The following is a 21582-nucleotide window of genomic DNA, read 5'->3' as shown; positions in this document are numbered from 1 at the left end:
ACAGCCAGGGCTACACAGAGAAACTCTGTCTCAAAATAATAATAATAATAATAATAATAATAATAATAATAAAAAGATGTAAGCTCTCAGCTACTGCTCCAGCACCATGCCCGACTTCCCAGTCAAATACCATTGTCCCTGCTCTGGTCGCCATGGATGCCCTCTCTGAAACTGTAACCAGGCCTCCAATTAAATGCTTTCTTTTAGAAGTCGCCTTGGTCCTGGTGCTTAGCCACAGCAATAGAAAAGCAACTAAGACAATTTTAGGTAATTGCCTGGAAAAATATAAATGCGTTCATGCCTTGCTGCTTTCACAAGAATAAACAAAGTTCCTAAGAACTGCAAGAAGCAGAGGTGCCATACCAACATGAGTGTGGGAGGAGCTTTCTGTGCTTCAAGCCCCAGATGGCAATGGAGAGATTGACACATTCAACCTCGGAAAAACTGAAGCAGACTTCTTGCAGGCTAAAGCCAAGAGAAAATATTTACAACATGCATCAGAAATAGAACACTAATGGCTTTGGAAAGAACTCAAGGCCAAAGGAGTCAGCGGAGATTTCAAAGCCTGGTGGAAAAAGAAGTAAATGCTGGGCATGGTGGCAGAAGTCTGCAATCCAAGCATGCTGGAGGCAGGAAGGAAGGGGCCATTATTAATCTGAGGCTAGTCGATTGTCATGGGGAGGTCCAGGACAACTGAAAGAAGGGGTAAGGGGGCAAGTAGAGAGGGGAGGGAGATGGAGGAGAGAGAAAGATGCTCCTCTATCTCACAACATAGAGACACAGGCTGGGGAGTGGCTCGGGGGCAGAACACTTGCATAGCATGTGTGAAGCCCTGGGTACCATCCCACTTCTTCAAAATCAATAACTAATATATTATAAAAGAAAATTACACAGAAATTGAATGAAGCTAGACAAAACTCTCTGGGGGGGGGGGCTGTATGGAGCCACATCAATTCAAACTTCAAGTGTGAAAAGCAAACAGTACAAAACCAATGGAAGAAAAGTTTACAACATAGAGCAAAATAATATTTGTATTTAACCTTTGACCAAGATCTAAATTTCTACATATTTATCAAAAGAAACACTGAGATAATGTGCATAATCATTGCTTCGTTATTGGCAATGGCAAAATATTCTTATTTGATGCTCCAAATAAGAAATTGGTCAGGTCAGTTATCATACATGTGCACGCACAGCTGTCAGTGAAGACGAGATCTGTACATTGCAGTTGAGTAATATTCATAAAATATTAAGCAAAGCACATGAGATGTAAATTGTATGCCACCCTTTGCCCAAACATAAGAGGGTGGTTTTTTGGTTTGTTTGTTTTTCATTTTCTTTTTTTTTTCCAAAAAGAAACATACAAATTATGTTTAAATATGGATGTGAATAGGATCGAGGAAGCCACCTTGAATATGCTCTCATTCTGAGGATTAAATGAAAAATTAATACTAGAGAAAGTATTAAGGGAATACAAGCATGACACACACCTCTAATTCCAGCACTCAGGACACAGAGGCAGGTGGATCTCTGTGAGTTTGAGGACAGCCTGGTCTACAGAGTGAGATCCAGGACAGTCAGGGCTGTTACACAAAGAAGCCCTATTTTGATAAATGAGAGAGAGAGAGAGAGAGAGAGAGAGAGAGAGAGATAGAGACAGAGAGACAGAGAAACAGAGACAGAGAGAGAAAGTATTAAGGGGCTGGAGAGAAGGCTCAGGGTAAAGAGCACTTGCTGCTCTTGCATAAGATTGAGTGAGACTCCCAGCAGCTACAGTTTATGATCACCTGTAACTCCAGTTCCAGAAGATCCAATGCCCTCTTCTGGCCCATGGCACTGCACACACATGGTACACATACAGACAAGCAGACATACACACATACATATAAAAATAAAATAAAATGCATTAAAATACATCTAAGCCAAGCATTGTTGTAGGGAGCTGCAGGCTGCGTTCCTGCCACCCAGCTCCCAGCCACTGGCTAGCTTTACCCGAAATAACAACACACAAATTGTATTCTTTTAAACACTGCTTGGCCCACTAGCTCTAGCCTCTTATGGGCTAATTCTCATATTTTGCCTAACCCATTTTTAGTAATCTGTGTAGCACCAGTCTTACCGGGAAAGATTCAGCATGTCTGACCTGGTGGCTGGCTGCATCGCGTCTGCCCCAGAGAGGAGAGCTATCGAGTCTGAGCTCACTTCCTCTTCCTCCCAGCGTTCTGTTCTGTTTACTCCACCCACCTATGTTTTAACCTATGAGGCCAAGCAGTTTCTTTATTTTTTAACCAATGACCTTCCTCCATCAGTGCTGTGCCCCTTTTATCACAGCACTTGGGAGGCAAAGGCAGGTGGGGCGGATCTCTGTGAGTTAGAAGCCCATCTCGTCTACATTGTAAGTTCCAGGGCAGCCAGAGCTATGTACAGAGACTCCATATCCAAAACAAACAGGCACTAGAGAAATTACTCAGAGGCCCTGAGTTCAATTCCTGGTAACAACATGGAGACTTACATGATGCTCTCTTCTGTCATGCAGGCATACATGCAAATAGAGCACTTACATACATCAAACAGATTTATAATCTGCAAGGATTGGCTAAATGAGAACTATTCCAGGTGTGTGTTTTAGCTCCTGAGTCAAAGCACCCACGAGTTTACATACCCATCTTTTTATAGGGAACAGAGAGGTAGGGCATGTCAGGAGGACGGTACATGATTTTTAAGACTTGGGGAACATATGAGGGCCTGGGACAAAGTCTGTTTGTTCTGCGGAATGGACAACCGCGTGTGAATGATTCTGAGAGCACCGGAGGATAAGGCTGGGCCTGGGGTTTTCCAGGTGTGCTGGCAATCTTCAGTCTCTCTTCTGATGCAGTGTAGGTAACAGAAGGTCAGAGGAAGGGTGGTGGTGACTGCTTCTTCCTGGGTGGGTCTGAACTTCAGGCAGGAATGAAGCTTGATACAAAGCCTCCTTCAGCACTGGGATGGGAGATGCAAGGGGAAATGGGAGGGACCTGAGTTCTGAGGGATGTCTCAGGAGCTTCAGATGTCAAGGAGCCAGGTTCTGAGAGTTGCTTTGTGACCTCCCACAGCATTTGTGACATGCTCTGGCATGTATACCTAGGAGTGGGACAGAGGGGTCATATGGAGATTCTAGGCTCACGTGTGTGTGTGTGTGTGTGTGTGTGTGTGTGTGTGTGTTCGAGACAGGGTTTCTCTGTGTTGCCCTGGCTGTCCCAGAACTCTCTCTGTAGGTCAGGCTGGTGTCAAACTCTTGAGATCCACCTGCCGCTGCCTCCCAAGTGCTGGAATTAAAGGTGTGCACTACCACTGCTCGGTTTATGCCTACATTTTTGAGGAGTTAGCAAACATTTCCCCGCACACACACTGAATATAAATGTTTTGTGATGTAAATGGTTCCATTTTACATTTCTACTCATACTGCATGGATCCCAATTTTCTTCCATTCTTACCAACACTCAAGTGCAAATCACCGTTTAACTACTTTACAATCTAGACTACAGTCAAGCAATCAAGCCATAATTTTCACGGTTAGAGAGTATTTATTGAGAAGTAGAAATTGGTAATAAGAAGGGGGCCAGCAAAATGGCTCAACTGATAAAGGTGATTATATTCCAAGCCTAATGACCTGAGTTCAATCCTCTGAGCCACTCAGTGGAAGGAGAGAACTCTGTGTTGTGGTAGGCATGTGAACACACACACACACACACACACACACACACACTGTTAACAATAATAGAATAAGGGCAGAGTATACATAAATTTCCCAGAGCCTGGTTTTGTTCTATGCTTTATCTGAGCACGTAGTCACGTCTGTTGTTCTAGCACTAGGTGGCGCTCCAAACTCAGGTTTGTACCAATTTTGCTGAAGCCTTAGAATCGCAAAATAGATGATAGACAAGCAGAAAGAAGTTTGATGGGTGGAAGGTGTGGACTCTGAGTAAACGGGCAGTTGTCAGCCACGCTGACATTCTTCTCACGCTAGACTTGCATATACCACTCTTTGGGTTGCTGTCATCATCCCAATTTGGAGGCAGACAGTTCCCAAGGTCATACACCAAACTGTTTATTACCTGTCCTTGACCCTAATTTACTTACCTTTTAAAAGGGACTGTATACTTTATTACATTACTTTACTACAGTTTGGGTTTTCATTTAACTGGGCATTTGATTGCTTCTGTCTTCCACACTTATAAAAATGACTTGCAGCCAGGCGGTGGCGGGACACACCTTTAATCCCAGCACTCAGGAGGCAGAGGCAGGCGGATCTCTGTGAATTCGAGGCCAGCCTGGTCTACAAGAGCTAGTTCCAGACAGGCTCCAAAGCCACAGAGAAACCCTGTCTCTAAAAAACCCAAAATGAATGAATGAATGAATAAATAAATATAACTCGCTAAATGCTATAGGAAAAGCAGAGTGGCTTTTCCTATCCTCCCAGCAATCAACACTTCTGACATCAGATGGGCAGGGTGTTCTCCCCCACATCAACAGGCATTCATTTCTGCAACAGGTTCTGCAGCTGACACTGGTGGGCTGTCTTCTAAACCCATTCACTTCTGACCCTATCTGCCTGAAGATACACTTGGACCCCCGGGGTTCACCCTATGAGGCTGCTGCCCACTCCTAGTGCCAATCTCAGGCCCCGGTTTGTTTTGCTCATGCTTTTGACTAACCAGTTATCCAAGATTCCCATGACATCTTCCTTGGATTCAATTAATTTGCTGGAGATGTCCATACGACTCAGAGATACACTTGATTTCCTTTTATCCATGTTAGTGGTCTGTACAATGAAGAGACACAGGAGACATGAGATGTGGGAAGGCATTCACAGCTCCCCCTTCTCTTCTAGTATACCAACGGCAGGACCTCCACATGTATAGCAATCTAGAAGCTTCTCAAACCCAGCGCTTTGGAGTTTTAAAGGAAGTTTCACTGGTAGACATGATTGATTGAATCACCGGCCATCAGTGATGAGCCTGTACTGCCTCCCCTCCCTGGAGGTTGATGGTAGAAGCAAAAAGCCCCACCTCTCTCCATGTCTCCATCCTGCTGGTGGCCAACCCTTATCCTGATGCTATCTGGGGTTCCTCAGCTAGCAGTTTCCCATTAGCGTATATCAGATAGACATTTCACAATGTCACGGAGTCCCTTTTACTTTTGCAACAAGTTTTTCCCCACTCTTGGGTTATTTCCTAATATGTCATTCCAAAGTGAATGAATGAGCATGAATATTGCCTTAGCACTGCTGATGTTAGCGATGTGTGTATCTTTATTCTCTTGTGATCCATCTTATCTCAATGAAAGCTCACTAAGGGCCTCTTGCATACAAGACACTGTGCAAGGTCTTAGAAACAGCCAGAGGTGGCTTTCCCACAGATAAGAAGGGCAAACAAGGCATGCATCCTACCCTGAGAGAGAACAGTGGGGCAGGTGTGCGTGTGTGTGTGTGTGTGTGTGTGTGTGTGTGTGTGTAAGGAAAGACTCACAAGAGCAGGCATAACTGTAAGTTGCTGAGGAAGGGAGCAGGAGTGGGCAGTAGCCAGCTGCAGGGAAGATGTCGGAACGTGACTATCAGCTTTAGGGACAGCGAGGAGCCTGGAAGCAGCTTTAACTGGAGTTTCAGGGTTGGTAACTAGATTGGGGAGGTGCCTTGACAAGAGTTGTAAGCACGTTAGCTTGGTTTTGTCATCCTTTTCCTGAACAGCGTGTAACAATTTAAAAATAATTGGAGTTAGGGCAGGGGGCACTAGAGAGGCGAAGGCAGGAGGATGACACTTTCCAAACCTGCAGTTAAGAATAAATCAGAGGTTTCTCTCCACCCTCATCCCCCTTGCCTGCTCCAAAATCTTACTGTGTAGCCTAGACTGGCCTAAAGCTCATGGTAATCTTCCTGTCTCAACCTTGTAGGCACTGGGATTACAGGAACAAACCAACATATCTGGCTTTTCAAATCTCTTCTTCTTTTTTTTTAAAGACTTATTTATTCATGTATTTTATGTACATGAGTGCTCTGTCTTCATATACACCAGAAAAAGGAATCTGACCCCATTACGGGTGATTGTGAGCTACCATGTGGTTACTGGGAGTTGATCTCAGGACCTCTGAAAGAGCAGTCAAGTGCTCTTAACCCACTGAGCCATCTCTCCAGCCCCCCAAATCAAATTACTCTCTTGTGTTTTAGCTTTAGAGATAAAGTGATAGATTGCTCACAAAGCTTATTGCCTTGTGACTCAGCTATTCCTTCCTGATGGGGAATAGATTAGATTAGTGTGAGCTTGTTCACACCAATAATAATAGTGAATAACAGAGTAAATACTTGTGAGCTATTATTTATGGACAGTTTACTGGTATAGATTCTTGTATTTTGATACAAATTCGAATTATATTTGTTATATTAAATATACCCCTATTTCTGTTTGCAATATTTGTACATCTGTGCAAAGTTATTTTGTCAGATTGTATGCATGCATGTTTCTATCTCTGTTTAAGACATTTTGTATACTGATACAATTTTAGGATATATTTATCATATTGCATATTTTTACCTCTGATCAAGATACTTACACATTGTTTACATTTTGAGGTCATTGTCCTTATTCACTGTACAATTGTTTAAAGATTGTTTAATATCACTGATATAAAGTCTTAGTTATATAGGTATTAAGTATTATAGGTCAATAGTCATTCATGTTTGTCATACTTACAGTCAGGCTAATTAGGTTTTTAAATACATAGAGATTGTATTCTACATAGATAGGTAATCTTCAACCACTTCAAAAATCTGTAAAACATGGCATTTAAATAACTTAGGGTTCTGTTGACATGAGACACAATTGCTCCTGACAGCACTGATATATTCCCAAGAAAATGTTGCGCACCAAAGAAATTCCACTTGGAGCTTGTTTTTTTCTTGGCATAATTGGTCTTTGGGCAAGGCACTGCCCATGCCTCAACCACTGACAAAGTGCATGGTGTCTAGACTGGACAAGCAAAAAAAAAAAAAAAAAAAAAGACTGCCAAACTTTGCCAAGACTGGGTAAGACAGTCTTAAAAAATTTTCCTGCCTCTAAAAATGGTCTATCAGTTACTCTAGGCCTTAGCCAAAGTTGGTTGCTTCAAATTACAAATGAGACTTTGGGTGATTGCTCAGGTAGCCAGTTGTCTCTGTTATCTACTACACATTTTGAAAGCTGCTTAGTTATACTTCCCGCCTACTCAAGTAATATTATCTCCCTTCTCAGGCCTTCGATGGGGTTAAAGACTAGATAGTCATAGTTACCTTCCTCTTATGATCTAGCCAAACCATTAGACTCCTTAGTCTAGAATGATTATTAAAACAATTAGCATATGCTCCTTGCTTAATATTGTTTATGCTGGTTTGTAATTCTAATTTTTATACTTGATATCTGTTTTTAGCATATATAGTTTTGTATTGGGTTTGGAACTCTCTTATTTAGACAAAAAGGGGAGATGATGGGGAACCTCCTTCAGCCAATGGCTTTAAGAGGCTGGAGTAGTTTGAGGCGTGACTTAGGGTACCAAAAATCTGCAATCCGCCCCACTTGCTTTCTTCTTCTCATGAGCCACACCTGGATGTTGGACCCCATTCCTATTTCCTCACTGTGATCTGTGAGTTCTCTTTTAATAAAGAAAAACCTTAAAATACTCTATTCGAAGTTATCTTGGGATCATTTGACGCGTGCTCCCCATCACCCTCCCCTCAGAGGTAGACTCTAGCTAGGCGGTGTGGCGCATGGCCAAGACTCAGAGAATCCAGAAAAGTCAATAGCATCATAATCTGACAGGGTGGCCACGGTCACCAGACTGTACGCAGAATGCTGCTGAGCATGCAGTAACAACAGGTCTACCCAGGGGGCCAGCTTTGGCCAGCACTGTGCAGCACATCCACGAAAGACCACTCCAGAAGCACAAAAAGAACACCAGCACAGGACGGCTGGTGGCCTACACCTTTTAGGAACAAAGGCCATCCTACTAGGTGAAGAACTATGACCAGCTGAGGTTCTCCCTGAGGGTAAGAATGTGACACTGGGAAGATGGCATGGGAAACACTGCCTTCCTTATGCCACACTTGCAGTGTGGCCAGTGCACCACAGTCCTCGAGGGAGGTACAGATAAGGACAGGTCTCCTGGGATGGCAATGGTCTCACTCATATGTCCATTCCTAGCCCGTATACTTTCCATCCTAGGTCTCTTGGCCTTAGGACATTAGCTGTACTAAGAGAAAAAGAATCTTAAAGACTTTCCCCTACTTCCATGCCATTTCCTCTGCCAGGCTCCACAAAGTCTGCTTGTTCAAGGCTTCCTCAGCAGTCAGGTGACCCCTCACAACCACGTGTAACTCTGGCTTCATGGGAGCCAATGCCCTCTTCTGGCCCCCAGAGGTACCTGAACACACACGATAGGATACTCATACATAGACAGACAGACAGACAGGCAGACACACACACATACACAAAACCTCAAAAAACAAAAACAAGGGGCTAGAGTGCTGGCTCAGCGGTTGAGAGCACTCGCTGTTCTTGCAGAGGAACGGGGTTTGAGTCCGAGCACCCACACAGTGGTTTACAATTATAGTCCAGTTGCTCTCTTCTGACCCCTGCGGGTACCAGTCACACATGTGCACAGAAATACACGCAAGCAAAACATTCATAAGAAAATAAGTAAGTCTAAAATAATAAAAAATTAAACAAACAACAAAGAAACCCAAAACAAACCCTAAAACTATCTTAGTCAGAACAAAAACCAAAACAAAAGAAAAAATAACAATCCACCAACCCCATATATGGCTTTATGGTTAAGTATGTTAGGTATTTAAGTAAGAAGAAATATCAATTCTATACAAAAATTTCCAGAAAACAAGAGAAAGAGATATTCCACAACTAATTTTATGAGGCCAGCATTACCCCGATACTAACATCATGCAAATACTGTAAGGAAACATAATTAGCCACGATACCATTAACTTTCTTTGCCAGGCAAAAAAATCACTTATAAAATTTTAGGTGATTAGGACTGAAGAGATGGCTCAGAGGTTAAGAGCACTGACTGCTCTTCCAGAGGTCCTGAGTTTAATTCCCAGCAACCACATGGTCACTCACAACCATCTGTAATGAGATTTGGTGCCCTCTTCTGAACATGGAGGCAGGATGCTGTATACACAATAAATAAATAAACAAATCTTTAAACAAATTTTTTTAGGTGATCAAGCCAGCAATTTGTAAAAAGGATAATGTGTTATCTTTAAGTGGAGTTTACTTCAGGGGCAAAGGCTAGCTCAATATCACCATTAGTTTGTCTGTGTGTGTGTGTGTTTGTATACATGTATCATGTGCTCACATGCCATGGCTCCCATGTGGTGGTCAAAGGATAATTTTGTGGAGTTCGTTCTTTCCTTCAAAACTTTATATTGTTTCCAAGGTCAAATTCAGGTCACCAGATTTGTGTGGCAAATGTCTTTACCAGCTAGGCCATCTCTCTCTGCCCCTAGAGATTTTTATTATTTTGGTATTTTGGAGATTTTTGTGGATCATGCTACTGGCTTGGTATCTAACACCTTTCTGATTTAAAAAGCACAAAGATTTCCTCCTTTGCTCTCTTCTGAAAGTGTTCTGGTTTTGTCTCTTGGACATTGGTCTATGGTTCACTTTAAGTTAGAATTTACATGCAGTGCCTTTTTTCTTTTGCTACCAGTACCCAAAGTTCTGCACCGTTTGTTAAGAAAATTATTCTAGCCATGTGGATCCTAGAAATTAAACTCAGGTCCCTGGGCATCTCAATAGCTCCTGTTTATTTTCTTGACGTATGGTCTCACTATGCAGCTCTGGCTTAGAACTTTCTACACTATGTGGCCTAAGGTGGCTGAAACTCATGATTCATTTGTTTCAATCTTTAAATGCTGGATTACAAGCATAAACCACCACACTGAGCCTTAAGTAATAGCTTAATAATGATATTTAAGACATACCAGGAGATGAATGTACATTTTAGAGGTTTCTACTGCTAGCAGAAATTGCATGAAAGTAGCACATAAGTAGATACCATATATTAACATTCTGAGGTTGGCTCTTTCCTGTGCTTATTATTATTAAAACACAGGGTGGGGATGTAGCTCAGTGATAGAGTACTGGCCCAGCGTGCAGAAGACCCTGGTTTGATCCCACATGCCCCAAACAAAAATAAAAACAATAAATAAAGCAAAGATCCTCCCACCAGGGACTAAGGGAGGCTTACACATGGACAGTAATAACAGCTAATTAATAATTAAACACTAATGATTGAACTGATTCCTATATTCCTGATATCCATATAATCAAAAAATAAATAGAAACCAGGGTGGTGGTTAAAATGATTTAGTATTAGCCGGGCAGTGGTGGCATATGCCTTTAATCCCAGCACTTGGGAGGCAGAGGTAGGCGGATCTCTGTAAGTCTGAGGCCAGCCTGGGCTACAAGAGCTAGTTCCAGGACATACTCCAAAGCTACAGAGAAACCCTGTCTCGAAAAACCAAAAGAAAAAATGATTTAGTATTAGCTCTCAGAAAATGTCACTCCTAAAATACCGTTACTTCTTAAGAGTTTTGAGTTTCATCCTAACCAATATTCAAGTGATCAAATCCTTCAGGAAATAAACAACTCTATAAGACCCAATTCTGAGTCATTCTAACACTTACCCAGGGGTTCCACCAACTGGTCAACCAATCCCATTTTCTTTGCTCTGTCTGCACGAATGTTTCTACCAGTCAGCATCATGTCAAACGCAGCAGGAACACCCACCTAACATGCAAGTGAGAGCCAGGGCACAGGGGGAAAATGAGGGTGAAAGTTAGTTTACAAATCATAAGTGAGCAAACTTTTGAAGAAACGTGGGGCTGGGAGGGGCTCAGTGGGTAAAGATGCTTGCTGTCAAGGCTGACACCCTGAGTTTAATTCCTGGAACTCTCTTGGCAAGAGAGAACTGATTCCTGAAACATGTCCTCTGACTTCCATGTGTGCACCCTTGCACACGTGAGCATGAACATGCAATATAATAATAAACATAATCATTTTTTCTAAAATAAGGAGAAAAGTCAAACCAGTTTTGTTTTGAAGACAGGGTTTCTTTGTGTAGCCCTGGATGTCCTAGAACTAACTCTGTAGACCACAGCTTTATGTTCTTTTATCAGTAAATTAAATTTTATATACTTACACACTTTTAAGTTTTGAGATTATGTCCAGTTGAAGAAAAAAATGCTTTTATAATATATTTTAAATTCAATAGCATAAGGAACTGGAGAGGTGGAGAATTCATTTTATATGAACTAAAATTGTAGACTGTCATTCTCAATTTGTTTTCCATCATTTATACAGTATTTAAAACTAGGGCTGAGGTTGTAGCTCAGTGGTACTCTTTGCTCGGCATGCATAAGACCATGGGTTCAATTTTCAGAAAAATAATGCTGAGAATTAACAATGCAGCTCAACTGATACAGTATTGTAGAAAACTGATCTCTAGCCAAGTGTATGGTTTGTTCCATATCTTGGAAAGCTGAGGCAGGAGAATGGTAGACTCAAGGTGTGTCTGAGTTGTAGAGAAGACTCTGATTCAGAACAAAACAACAACAACAAACAAAACAAAACCAGCTAGGTATGGAGGCTTACACCTATAATCCTAGTACTCAGGAGGCAGAGGCAAAAGAATCTCTGAGATCTAGGCCAGCCTGGTCTACATAGTGAAGTCAGGACTACATAAAGAGACCCTGGCTTAAAGAAACAAACAAGCAACCAACCAAAAACAATAACAAAAAAAAAGCATAAAAACAAAAATGAAAGAACTCCTAGTAACGTAAGTAAATGAAATTCAACAAAACTTTTTGTGTCAAGACATCTTCTAGACAATTCTTACAAAGAAATGTGTATTATTTATTTTGATAACTAGATTGGTATGTGTTATTTCAGACTCAGGAGGGTGAGGCAGGGGAAAGATAAGAGTTTGAGGCCAGTCTAGGCTACAGGATGAAGCTTTTGATCAAAATCAAAACCAACCAAATGAAACAAAACCTTCCTTTCCCCATTTGCACTTGTGTGGGCTTCTAGGCTCAGCTGCTCCACTGTGCCCTTCTCACTGAGAAGTCTACAGTGCTGGGCGCTGCGAGGCTCTGCCATCTGCTTTGATAGGAAATCCCTCCGCAGCCTCCAGGGATGACTCTCCTTCTCCTTTCCTAGAAATTCAGAAGCTTACTGATCTTTTTTGGTCCTCTGACTATAGCAAGGACATGGTCTAAATCAGAGAATCATGAGAAAGCTGTCTCATACTTATTATGACCTACAACCCATGGCTTTGAAAAACTATTAAGGCGATACCGTGAGAGGAGGAACAAATTAATGTTTTGGAAAAGCAAGGCTTATCACTTTTATCCTTTACTAACAATTCTGTAGAACTGAAAAACTATCAGGAATGAAGAAAAAAAATCTCTCAACAATCCTCTGTACTCCTAACTTACTTGGCTTCTGAATTTACAGTGAGTACTTTGTAGAAGATGGAGTAGATCCAAAGGGTATTTATGTATAACTCAAGTTCACGGCGTTGGGTGTTCTTAAACTCACCATTTTGGGCAGTCTCTGGGTACCTCCAGCTCCTGGTAAGAGTCCCAGTAACACTTCAGGGACGCCCAATACTGTTTTTTTGTCCTTTGTTGCTACTCTGTATTGGCATGCTAAGGCGAGCTTCAGAGAAATGAAAGAAAAATTACAAGTTAGAAAATATAACTGTAACGATTTAGCACCTAGGTTGGCAGGTCTAAATGTTATTTATAAAGCAGGAATGTCCCACAAAATAAACCATGATTTGTTAGGCTGACATCCGGCACTCTACCATTTACCTCTTCTACCATTGTCATGATTTATCAACCCTTTCAGGTCGCTCTTCTCCTTAAAACTCTCCTGAAGGTAACCTTTGATCCCAGCACTCTGGAGGCAGAGGCAGGCCTACACAGTGAGATCCTGTCTCAAAAAAACAAAACAAAAAAGAATCTCTTCTCTTTAATCTTATCATCTTTACTATTCACAAGAAACTCTCTCTCACGAGACTTAAATATATTATTATGCTTTGAAGGTCAACCAGACTTAAGAACACGAACACAGATCCCACTTCTGATCTTTGCCCTGAGTCTGAGGCAGGTATGCAGCCATGAGAAAGACTTCATGGTGCAGTTTAAATCACAGCTGTCAATGGAAACAGCGTTCCTTGGCTCACGTGCTCTGTGTCACTTGCTGCTTGTCATAAATTAAGAGTTAACCCCATGCAGATGTTTGATAGCTAAAATCAAGCCAATCCTACTCGGAAGACTTTCCTGCAGGAGAAACAATAGCCCAAGGGTCACAGCAGCACATCCTACCAGTGAGTGGGACAGCATCTATACAGCTCTGGGATTCATCCATACCTCAAGTCCTCCTCCCAAGCAGGATCCACTGATGGCGGCTACAACGGGCTTTGAGGACTTTTCAAGTTTCTCAAACATTCTCTGTCCTTCCTGTGATATTCGTGTTGCTTCTTGCGGAGTTGTACAAGAGGCTAGCATGCTGTAGCAGCCACATAAAAGAACACAAAAGGAGAGATGAAACTGGATCCTACTTTGTATAACACTTCACCCACTACATGCTTATCTCAGCATACATCAATATTTGGCAATGAGTTCATAAAATGGAACATGTTACACAATTTATTTTGCTTCCTTAACAAACCACTGATCACAAAGCTCTAATATCACCTGGTAAATATTTTGGCTAACAGATCAGACAATTCTAGGGTGATGTTCTGGATCTAGTTAATCTCTTTCAGCTGTTTTGTAGTCTTTACTATCTGTTTCCCTAGTGACATGTAGCTGGTTTCAAAGGCTTCATTATGTCTACCTACACACAGGAATGACTATTCTTCCACACAGATTCTTATGAATAGAGACTAAGATTTCTTTAGTATATACACCTAGATGAGAGTATGCGGCTGGAACATACTTGTTGCCTCCCACTCCTTGTGTGTGTGTATCTGCATGTTTGCTCAACTGTACAGGCACATGTGGAGGCCAACTTCAGGTGGCTTTTTCACTTCTTATTTTTTGAGACAAGGCGATTCATCAAACTCACCATGCCCAGCTTTTATGTGGGTGAATCAAACTCAGGTTATTGGCCTAGCGGCAGGTATTTTACCCACCAGTCTAGCCCTTGTATTTTTCATTTTACTAAGTACTGACAAACTGTGCTCCAAAGTGGTTATACGAATTGGGATTTCCACCAAATTTTTAAATGTTTTCTGGTATGATGGAAGAAAACTGGGCATTTGTTCTTGGCTAGCAAGAAAGAAAGGCTGTATTTAGTCATCTATGATTTAAGCAACAAGTTCCTTTATTTCATCAGCTTTATTAAACTCAGGAAAATAACTTCAAAAAACAAACTTTTGGAGAATTTACTTCTATCTTCTTTTAAAGATAGAAATATGTAATTAATCAAGATAAACTTACTTGATATCAGCACCTGCGACAAAGCAGCCGGGCTTTGATGAATTAAGGACAGCACTTCTGATTTGGTCATTGGCCCAGATTTCATTCATAACTTCTGCAAACTCTGCTTGTACTTCTTTATTCAATGTATTTACCTACAAGAGAAACAGCTACATCTAAGGGTTTAAACTAGAAGTAAAACAGACATACTACCACTGTCAAATATGTTCATGCAGCAGACATATTGTAAGAAGAAAATGAAGAAACCAAAACCAAAACACAGACAGACCAAAACCCCTCTGAAACCCAACTAGTACCCTTCCCTTTAAAAACAGGTCTCAAGAGCTGGAGAGATGCCCAGTGGGTAAACGTGCTTGCCATGCAAGCCCAACCATCCGAGTTTGATCCTTATATCCCAGGTAAAGGTGGAGGAGAGACTCAATTTCACTCTCACCCTCAAGGACGTCATGTACACACAATACAGAAAAAAGGGGACTCTGCTGGCTGGGCATAGGGATGCTTCCTTCTAAATTCTGCCACAAGTCTGAGGCTGACCTAGGACACAGAAGGTTCCAGGCTATCCAGCCTATCCAGTGAGACCTTGTCTGAAAAAAACTAAACTAAAAAAGTGATCATAAGGTCATACTCCTAGCAGTCTGGATCAGATGCAGGTACAATTAAATAAATCTACAAATATTTATTGGCCCAGGGGGAGAAGGGAATCTATACAACATAAAAAAAGAAGCTAAATTAGACACAGTATGGTCTTCATTTTATAAATATATTCAACTTCAGAAAATTAAGGGGAAAAATCTTAAGTTTGAATCCTAAGTTATTCCATATTGGACCAGCACGAGTGAAAGCCTGGCTCCTATAACTGCTAATGGGTGAGAGTTGCCAACTGCTTCACGTAGGTCCTCCTGTTTCTTACACGGTTCTATATAGCCCAGGCTAGCCTTGTACTCTGTAGCTGAGGATGACCTAGAATTCTTCCTATTTGTGCCTCTCAGGTGCTGTGAGTCAGTCCCCATGCTTGGCTCAATCTCATCTATGTCATATAGAGCTCTGGCTGCAAGATTTTATTTAAAAAAAAAATAGTAAGAGACCTTTATACCAATTTGAGATGGGGGAAAGAATGAACCCCTGCAATAGAATATTCTTGGCAAAACTAGGGTTCTGTTGTCTACACTGTTGAATTTGCCAAGATCCAGGTTCCATTTTCCTTTATTTTTTTCCCCCGAGACAGGGTTTCTCTGTAGCTTTAGAGCCTGTTCTGGAACTAGCTCTTGTAGACCAGACTGGCCTCGAACTCACAAAGATCCACCTGCTTCTGCCTCCCAAGTGCTGGGATTAAAGGTGTGTGCCACCACCACTCAGCTCCAGGTTCCATTTTCACATAACCTGTTTCTAGCATGTGGCCTGCATGAGTCATTCAGAACCTGTAGGAAGCTCAAGAGCCAAATGTCTACATGTATCCCCGCCAACCTACTATGAGTAATACTACAACAGGAAGGTACTGAAGGTAGATTTAATCACCTCATGTTTAAAATAGGTGGATTAAGTCTTATCAACAAGCATATTCTATCACACTTATCCTATACAATAACAGGCTAGTTTTATTAATCTTTGATATTAATCTGACACCTAGAGTCAATAAGAAGGAGTTCTTTGTGTGTTGTCTGTCTTTGAAATGGGGTCTCACTAAGTAGGCCTGGCTGGTCTAGAAATCACAGAGACCCACCTGCCTCTTCTTCTACAGTGTTGGTGTTAAAGGTGAACACCACCAAGAAGGACATTTTTTTCTTTTTCTTTTTTTTTTTGAGACAGAATCTCACTGTGTTCTACCTGACCTGAAACTCACTATGTAGATCAGGCTGGCTGAGGCTTCAGAGAGATCTGCCTGCCTTTGTTTCCCACTGCTGGGATTAAAGGTGTGCACCACCACCCCTGGCCTCAAGAAGGAATTCTCATACAGGAACATCTGCCTATAACTAAGAAAACCTTAAAATCATGTGACAGGCCCACTTCCAAACAGGCAGATTTCATTTCTACTTAGGATAGGATTCATAAATGTAGTTGGTAGAAATTAACTAAAAAAAGTTTGGGTACCTTAGAATTGGGTGAGTTAATCCGAATAACCGCCACATCCCCTTTGACTCCATAATTAATATGGTTTCTGGCTAAAAGAGAGAAGACAAATTAGTTTCTAAACATGCTTATCACAAAGTACGTCTACAAAGTGATGTTAAGATATATACATACAAGTACCATTATATGGACAGAGCAGGTTGTATTTAGGACACACACATCCCCATTCACTTTCCTCCCTCCAACTCTTCCATATACTCCCCTTGCTCTCTCAAATTCATGGCCTCTTTTTCTTTGTTGTTTTACATATATGCATATATATATATATATATATATCAAGAAACACACATATATTTAGGAACATATACACATACATACATATTAGGATACACACATATATTTAGGGATACACACATATACATATCTAGTGATATATATATATATCTATATAGGTATTTATATATGTGCATATACACATATGCATATATACAGCAATGAAGAAAAATGGCCATGAATTTGAAAGCAAGAAAGGTGTGTGGGAGAAGTTGGAGGGAGGAAAGTGAATGGGGGATATGGTGAAATTCTATTCTAATTTCAAAAAATGAAAAGTATAAAAATCAGCATTATGTAAACAAGAAAGTCAACTTACTCAGCAAAGCAGAAGATGCTGTAAAGCTGCGGCAAATACAGCCTGCAAGGGAAGAGTGTTTCAAAATTATTTTGTGAAACAGAATTTCTGTAATATCTGTCAGGTCAGCAAAACTAGAATTTACACCAATAAAACACCAATCAGAACAATGTATTCTAGGCCACTATTGTGGCTACTCCATTACCTTTCTCATTTTAATTATTAGGTCAAATGATTATCCAGATAATAAGTAAGGTAGGGAGAGGATGGCCCCGCCAACCAAAAAAAAAAAAAAAAAGGACACATCACATCTCTAGAATGTGTTGGGTTACATGGCAAAGGGCTAACATGCAAATGGAAGTAAGATTGACCTTAATCTAAGGAAAGCATCATGAATTATCTAAATGGGTTTAGGGTAACCCCAAAGAAAATCAGAGACATGTGAGCATGTCCTGGCTCCAGGTTGCTAAAGGAAGGAGATGAGCAGAAGCTGAGACCACAGGTTGTCTCTGAAAACTAGAAAAGGTAAGGCCACGGCTTTTCCTCAGGGCCTTCGGAAAGAATGGAAGCCCTGTCAACACCTACCTGAGCCTAATGACACCCATATGGTTCCCACTTGGGATTGAACATAGGCCTAGTGTATGCTAGGCAAACACTCTACCACAGAGCTATTTATCCTTGGCCCGAGACCCATTAAGGACGTCTGACTACTATAACTGTGCACCAGGGAGGCAGAGGCAGGTAGATTACTGTGATTTCCAGGCCAACTAGTGAAAGCATGCCTCTTGTTTCCCTAAAGGATCCGAGTGTGTTGCCCAGCACCCATGCCGGCTAAAAGACTCCAGCTGCAGAGGATCTGATGCCCTCTTTTGGTCACCACTGCCATTCACACACACGTCATACACTCGCATGCACACCAACACATAAATAAAAATAAATATTGAAAAACAAATAAAAGACCACTGGATGTGGTCGTTATACAGTGAACCCCAGCACTCAGGAGGCAGAGGCAGGAGGATCTCTGGATTTGATGCCAGCCTGGTCTACACAGCAAGTTCCAGGCCATCCAGGGCTATATAGCGAGACCTTAAACAAAACAAAACATCAAATCAAGGGGCAACCACTGGCTGCTACAAAGGAAACAGTCCATGTCATGCTTTGCTGTTTTAAGCATTCCTAACTAAAAAAAATTTCTATACTGCATTCCACCAATAACATTCCCAATCTTTGGATAACAAAATTCTGACACCGTCCTCTGTTGCTTATTAGCTGGTGCTCATCATCTAACTTGCTTAGGGTCTTCAGCATGACCACAAGAGATCAAATCTCATGTCCCCAGCCATTTTGGTTCTAATTACCATTTTGCTCACTGGATATCTTTGGCAACCAGCTGCAACCCTACAGGAAAAACAGCCACTAAAGTCATCAGCAGAACAGGTATGGGGTCCACACCTGGAATACTAGCATTTGGGAGACACAGAGACTTAGAAGATAATGAGGCCAGGGACAACCTGGTTTGTTGTTGTTGTTGTTCTCTTCTTCTTATTATTTTAATTTTTTTTGAGATAAGGCTTCAATGTGTAGCCCAGGCTAGGTTGGAACTTGCTATACATAACATGCCTAGTATGACTTTGAACGCTTGAATTCATGATCCCAAGTGCTCAGGTTATAAATGCATTCCAGCACACCTGATTCTAGTGAGAGAGTGTCACTATAAAGTAGTCCTGGCTGGCCTTGAACTCACAGGTCCGCCTGAGCACTTTAGTTTTCTTTTAGAGACAAGATCTCACTCTGATCTGGCTGGCCTGGAACTCCTAGCGACCTGCCTACCTCTGCCCCCTTAGGCTGCTCCCACATCCAGCTTGCATCATCCACCTCTAAAGCACGAATATCTGATTTTTAAGACAGTAACTGCCCTGAGTGGTGACCAGGACCTGCCATCCCAGTACTCCCCAGAGATGGGCGATCACAGGTTGTAGCTAGGCTGAGACACCTAGCAGTTCCTCATCTCAAAATGAAGTTGCAGCCATGCTGCTTTTGTAGGTGTTTGTTTTTGGAGGTTTGTTGGTTCCGCTGGTTAGGCTTCTTTGTTTGTTTTGGATTTGCTTCGGCATTTGCATTCTGACACTTAGCTGCTTATTTTCCTTAGTTTTTGTCTGACTTTCTACCTCACCCCGCCCTACTTGTCCTACCAGTTAGTCCATTCTTATCCCAATATGCTTCACTCTCTCCTAGTTAGAGTACCTAGCCCATGCTTCTTTCCCACTAGAATTTCTACTTTACAATTAGTTTTTCAGAACTGGGTCTTGAACCTAGGTCCTTGTACATGCTAGGCAAACACTTTACCACTGAGCTGTTTTCAACCCTTCATTTATGTCCCTGAGTAGATTCAGTACTATATCCTCTGCTGCCCCAGAATGCAAGCTCCACCAAGACTTTACTTTTACTTGTTATACCCCAGTGTCCTAGAAAGTTGCATGACATGTCAGGTTGCTGTGAAAACTTTGGTTGCCTAATGACTGAAATTATAGTGGAAGAGATTAATTATAAGTTCATTTGCAAATGCAGCAATGAGAACAAAACACTAAATAATAATAATAAAGACCAAAATGCAGGCAGGGAGGAGGATCACACAGTTGAAATCTCAAGGTGAAGTTTTGGGGGGAAACTTAGAGTCATGTACGTTTTGTTGAAGATCAGAGCTAATATTAAGAAATAAGTTACTAGGGGGCTGGAGAGATGGCTCAGTGGTTAAGAGCATTGCCTGCTCTTCCAAAGGTCCTGAGTTCAATTTCCAGCAACCACATGGTGGCTCACAACCATCTGAAATGAGATCTGATGCCCTCTTCTGGCCTGCAGACAGACACACAGACAGAATATTGTATACATAATAAATAAATGAATAAATAAATAGAAATAAGTAACTAGCCAGACAGTGACGACACACATCTTTAGTCCCAACACTCAGGAGGCAGAGGCAGGCAGATCTCTGTGAGTTCGAGGCCAGCATGACCTGCACAGCTAGTTCCAGGACAACTTGGGCTGTTACAGAGACACCATGTCTCGAAAAAAAGAAAGAAAGAACTAATAGTTGATATTACTTTAAGGGGATGGTTCTCAAGCTCCCTAATGCTGTGACCCTTTAATACAGTTCCTCATGTTGTAGTGACTCCCAACCATAAAATTATTTTTGTTGCTACTTCATAACTATTTTGCTACTATTATGAGTCATAATTTAAAATTCTAATATGCTAGATATCTGATATGTGACTCCCAGAGGGGTCTTGACCCCCAGGTGCAGAACCACTGTTTCAAGGCATCTGCCTTTGCTGAGTGCTGGTGCCTGAGTGTGTAACACCTAGTCGAGTAAATGATGATTTACTTTCATTTTCTGAACTAAAGAAAGAGATAGCTTTCCTAGGATAGTTGAGCAAGTCTGGGATATGTGGAGAAAGGAGTGAAAGATTAAAGAGGCGTGTAGAAGAGATGGTTTGAACCATGATGAAGAAGAAAAGGAAGGGTATTTTGAAGAAGCACATAAGCTGTATTTGGGGGATGTTGCCTCTGAGCTACTCTTGAACAATCTGCTTGTCATCTAGAGCTTGCTTGCAATAGAGTAGGATCAAGCCTTTATAATGGAGAGGCTATAGATCAATGTCTCAAACAAATTTAGTGTTTGTTCAAAATTCCCCTTATATCCCGTGTCTTCTACCTAGAGTCTGATTGAAGGACCCTCCACTGGGCCTCTCCTGTGTGCTTGTACTCCAAAGATCCAATCATAATCATTGCTACAGAAAAACCTAGTCCTGGAGTATGAGAACCCATTGCTACAGGTGGGAGGGATCGTGAGACTGACGAAAGTCGGGTCTAAGATTGCCCGAAGTAAAATTTACTAGGAACTCTGAACAGAAAAACCCTTAGCAGCAAGACAAGTGGACTTCCTACACTCTAAGGCAGGAGGATGGGAATTACATACTAAGCTAGACAGAGTTGATCATAGCCAACCAGAACACAGTTAGCCTTCCTCAAAAACTTTTGAAATATCTAGTGTCAGTTAAGATGGCCTTGGGAACTAGAAGTAACTCAGTGGTACTTCTCTAGCAAGTGTCCCTGGGTTCAATAATCCTCAGCACTAAGCTTGGTGAGGCACGCCCTTCACCAGCCCTCCACCACTTTAGAGGTGGATGGTGTTGGAGCAGCCTAAGAGGACTAGGAGTTCCAGGCCAGCCAGATCTACCGAGTAAGATCTTGTCTCTAAAACAAAACTAAAAAAAAAAAAAATAAATAAATAAATAAATAAATAATAAATAAGTAAGTTGGTGTTCATTAGCCTTCTTTAGGCCATTTAAATCTT

The 21582-nt window shown here is 41.5% G+C and overlaps 1 protein-coding gene across 1 annotated transcript in view; it reads right to left on the bottom strand.

Annotated features, from left to right (window-relative positions):
- LOC121439576 (trifunctional enzyme subunit alpha, mitochondrial-like) overlaps positions 1-21582 on the bottom strand; it is a 73894-nt gene that overhangs the window by 6203 nt on the left and 46109 nt on the right. The window contains exons 2-7 of the mRNA XM_041640092.1: positions 17250-17291; positions 16622-16692; positions 14534-14667; positions 13460-13598; positions 12624-12743; positions 10712-10814 (exon numbers count right to left, since the gene is read on the bottom strand). Coding sequence (XP_041496026.1) covers positions 10712-10814; positions 12624-12743; positions 13460-13598; positions 14534-14667; positions 16622-16692; positions 17250-17291 — 609 coding nt within the window. The remainder of the gene's footprint in view (positions 1-10711; positions 10815-12623; positions 12744-13459; positions 13599-14533; positions 14668-16621; positions 16693-17249; positions 17292-21582) is intronic.

This window comes from Microtus oregoni, unplaced genomic scaffold, assembly GCF_018167655.1.
Source record: "Microtus oregoni isolate MIOR12 unplaced genomic scaffold, Mior012 000062F_ref0000492, whole genome shotgun sequence".
Taxonomy (NCBI): Eukaryota; Metazoa; Chordata; class Mammalia; order Rodentia; family Cricetidae; genus Microtus; species Microtus oregoni.
Note: the sequence above shows the minus strand (reverse complement) of the source record. Positions and strands in the feature narration are given on the sequence as shown.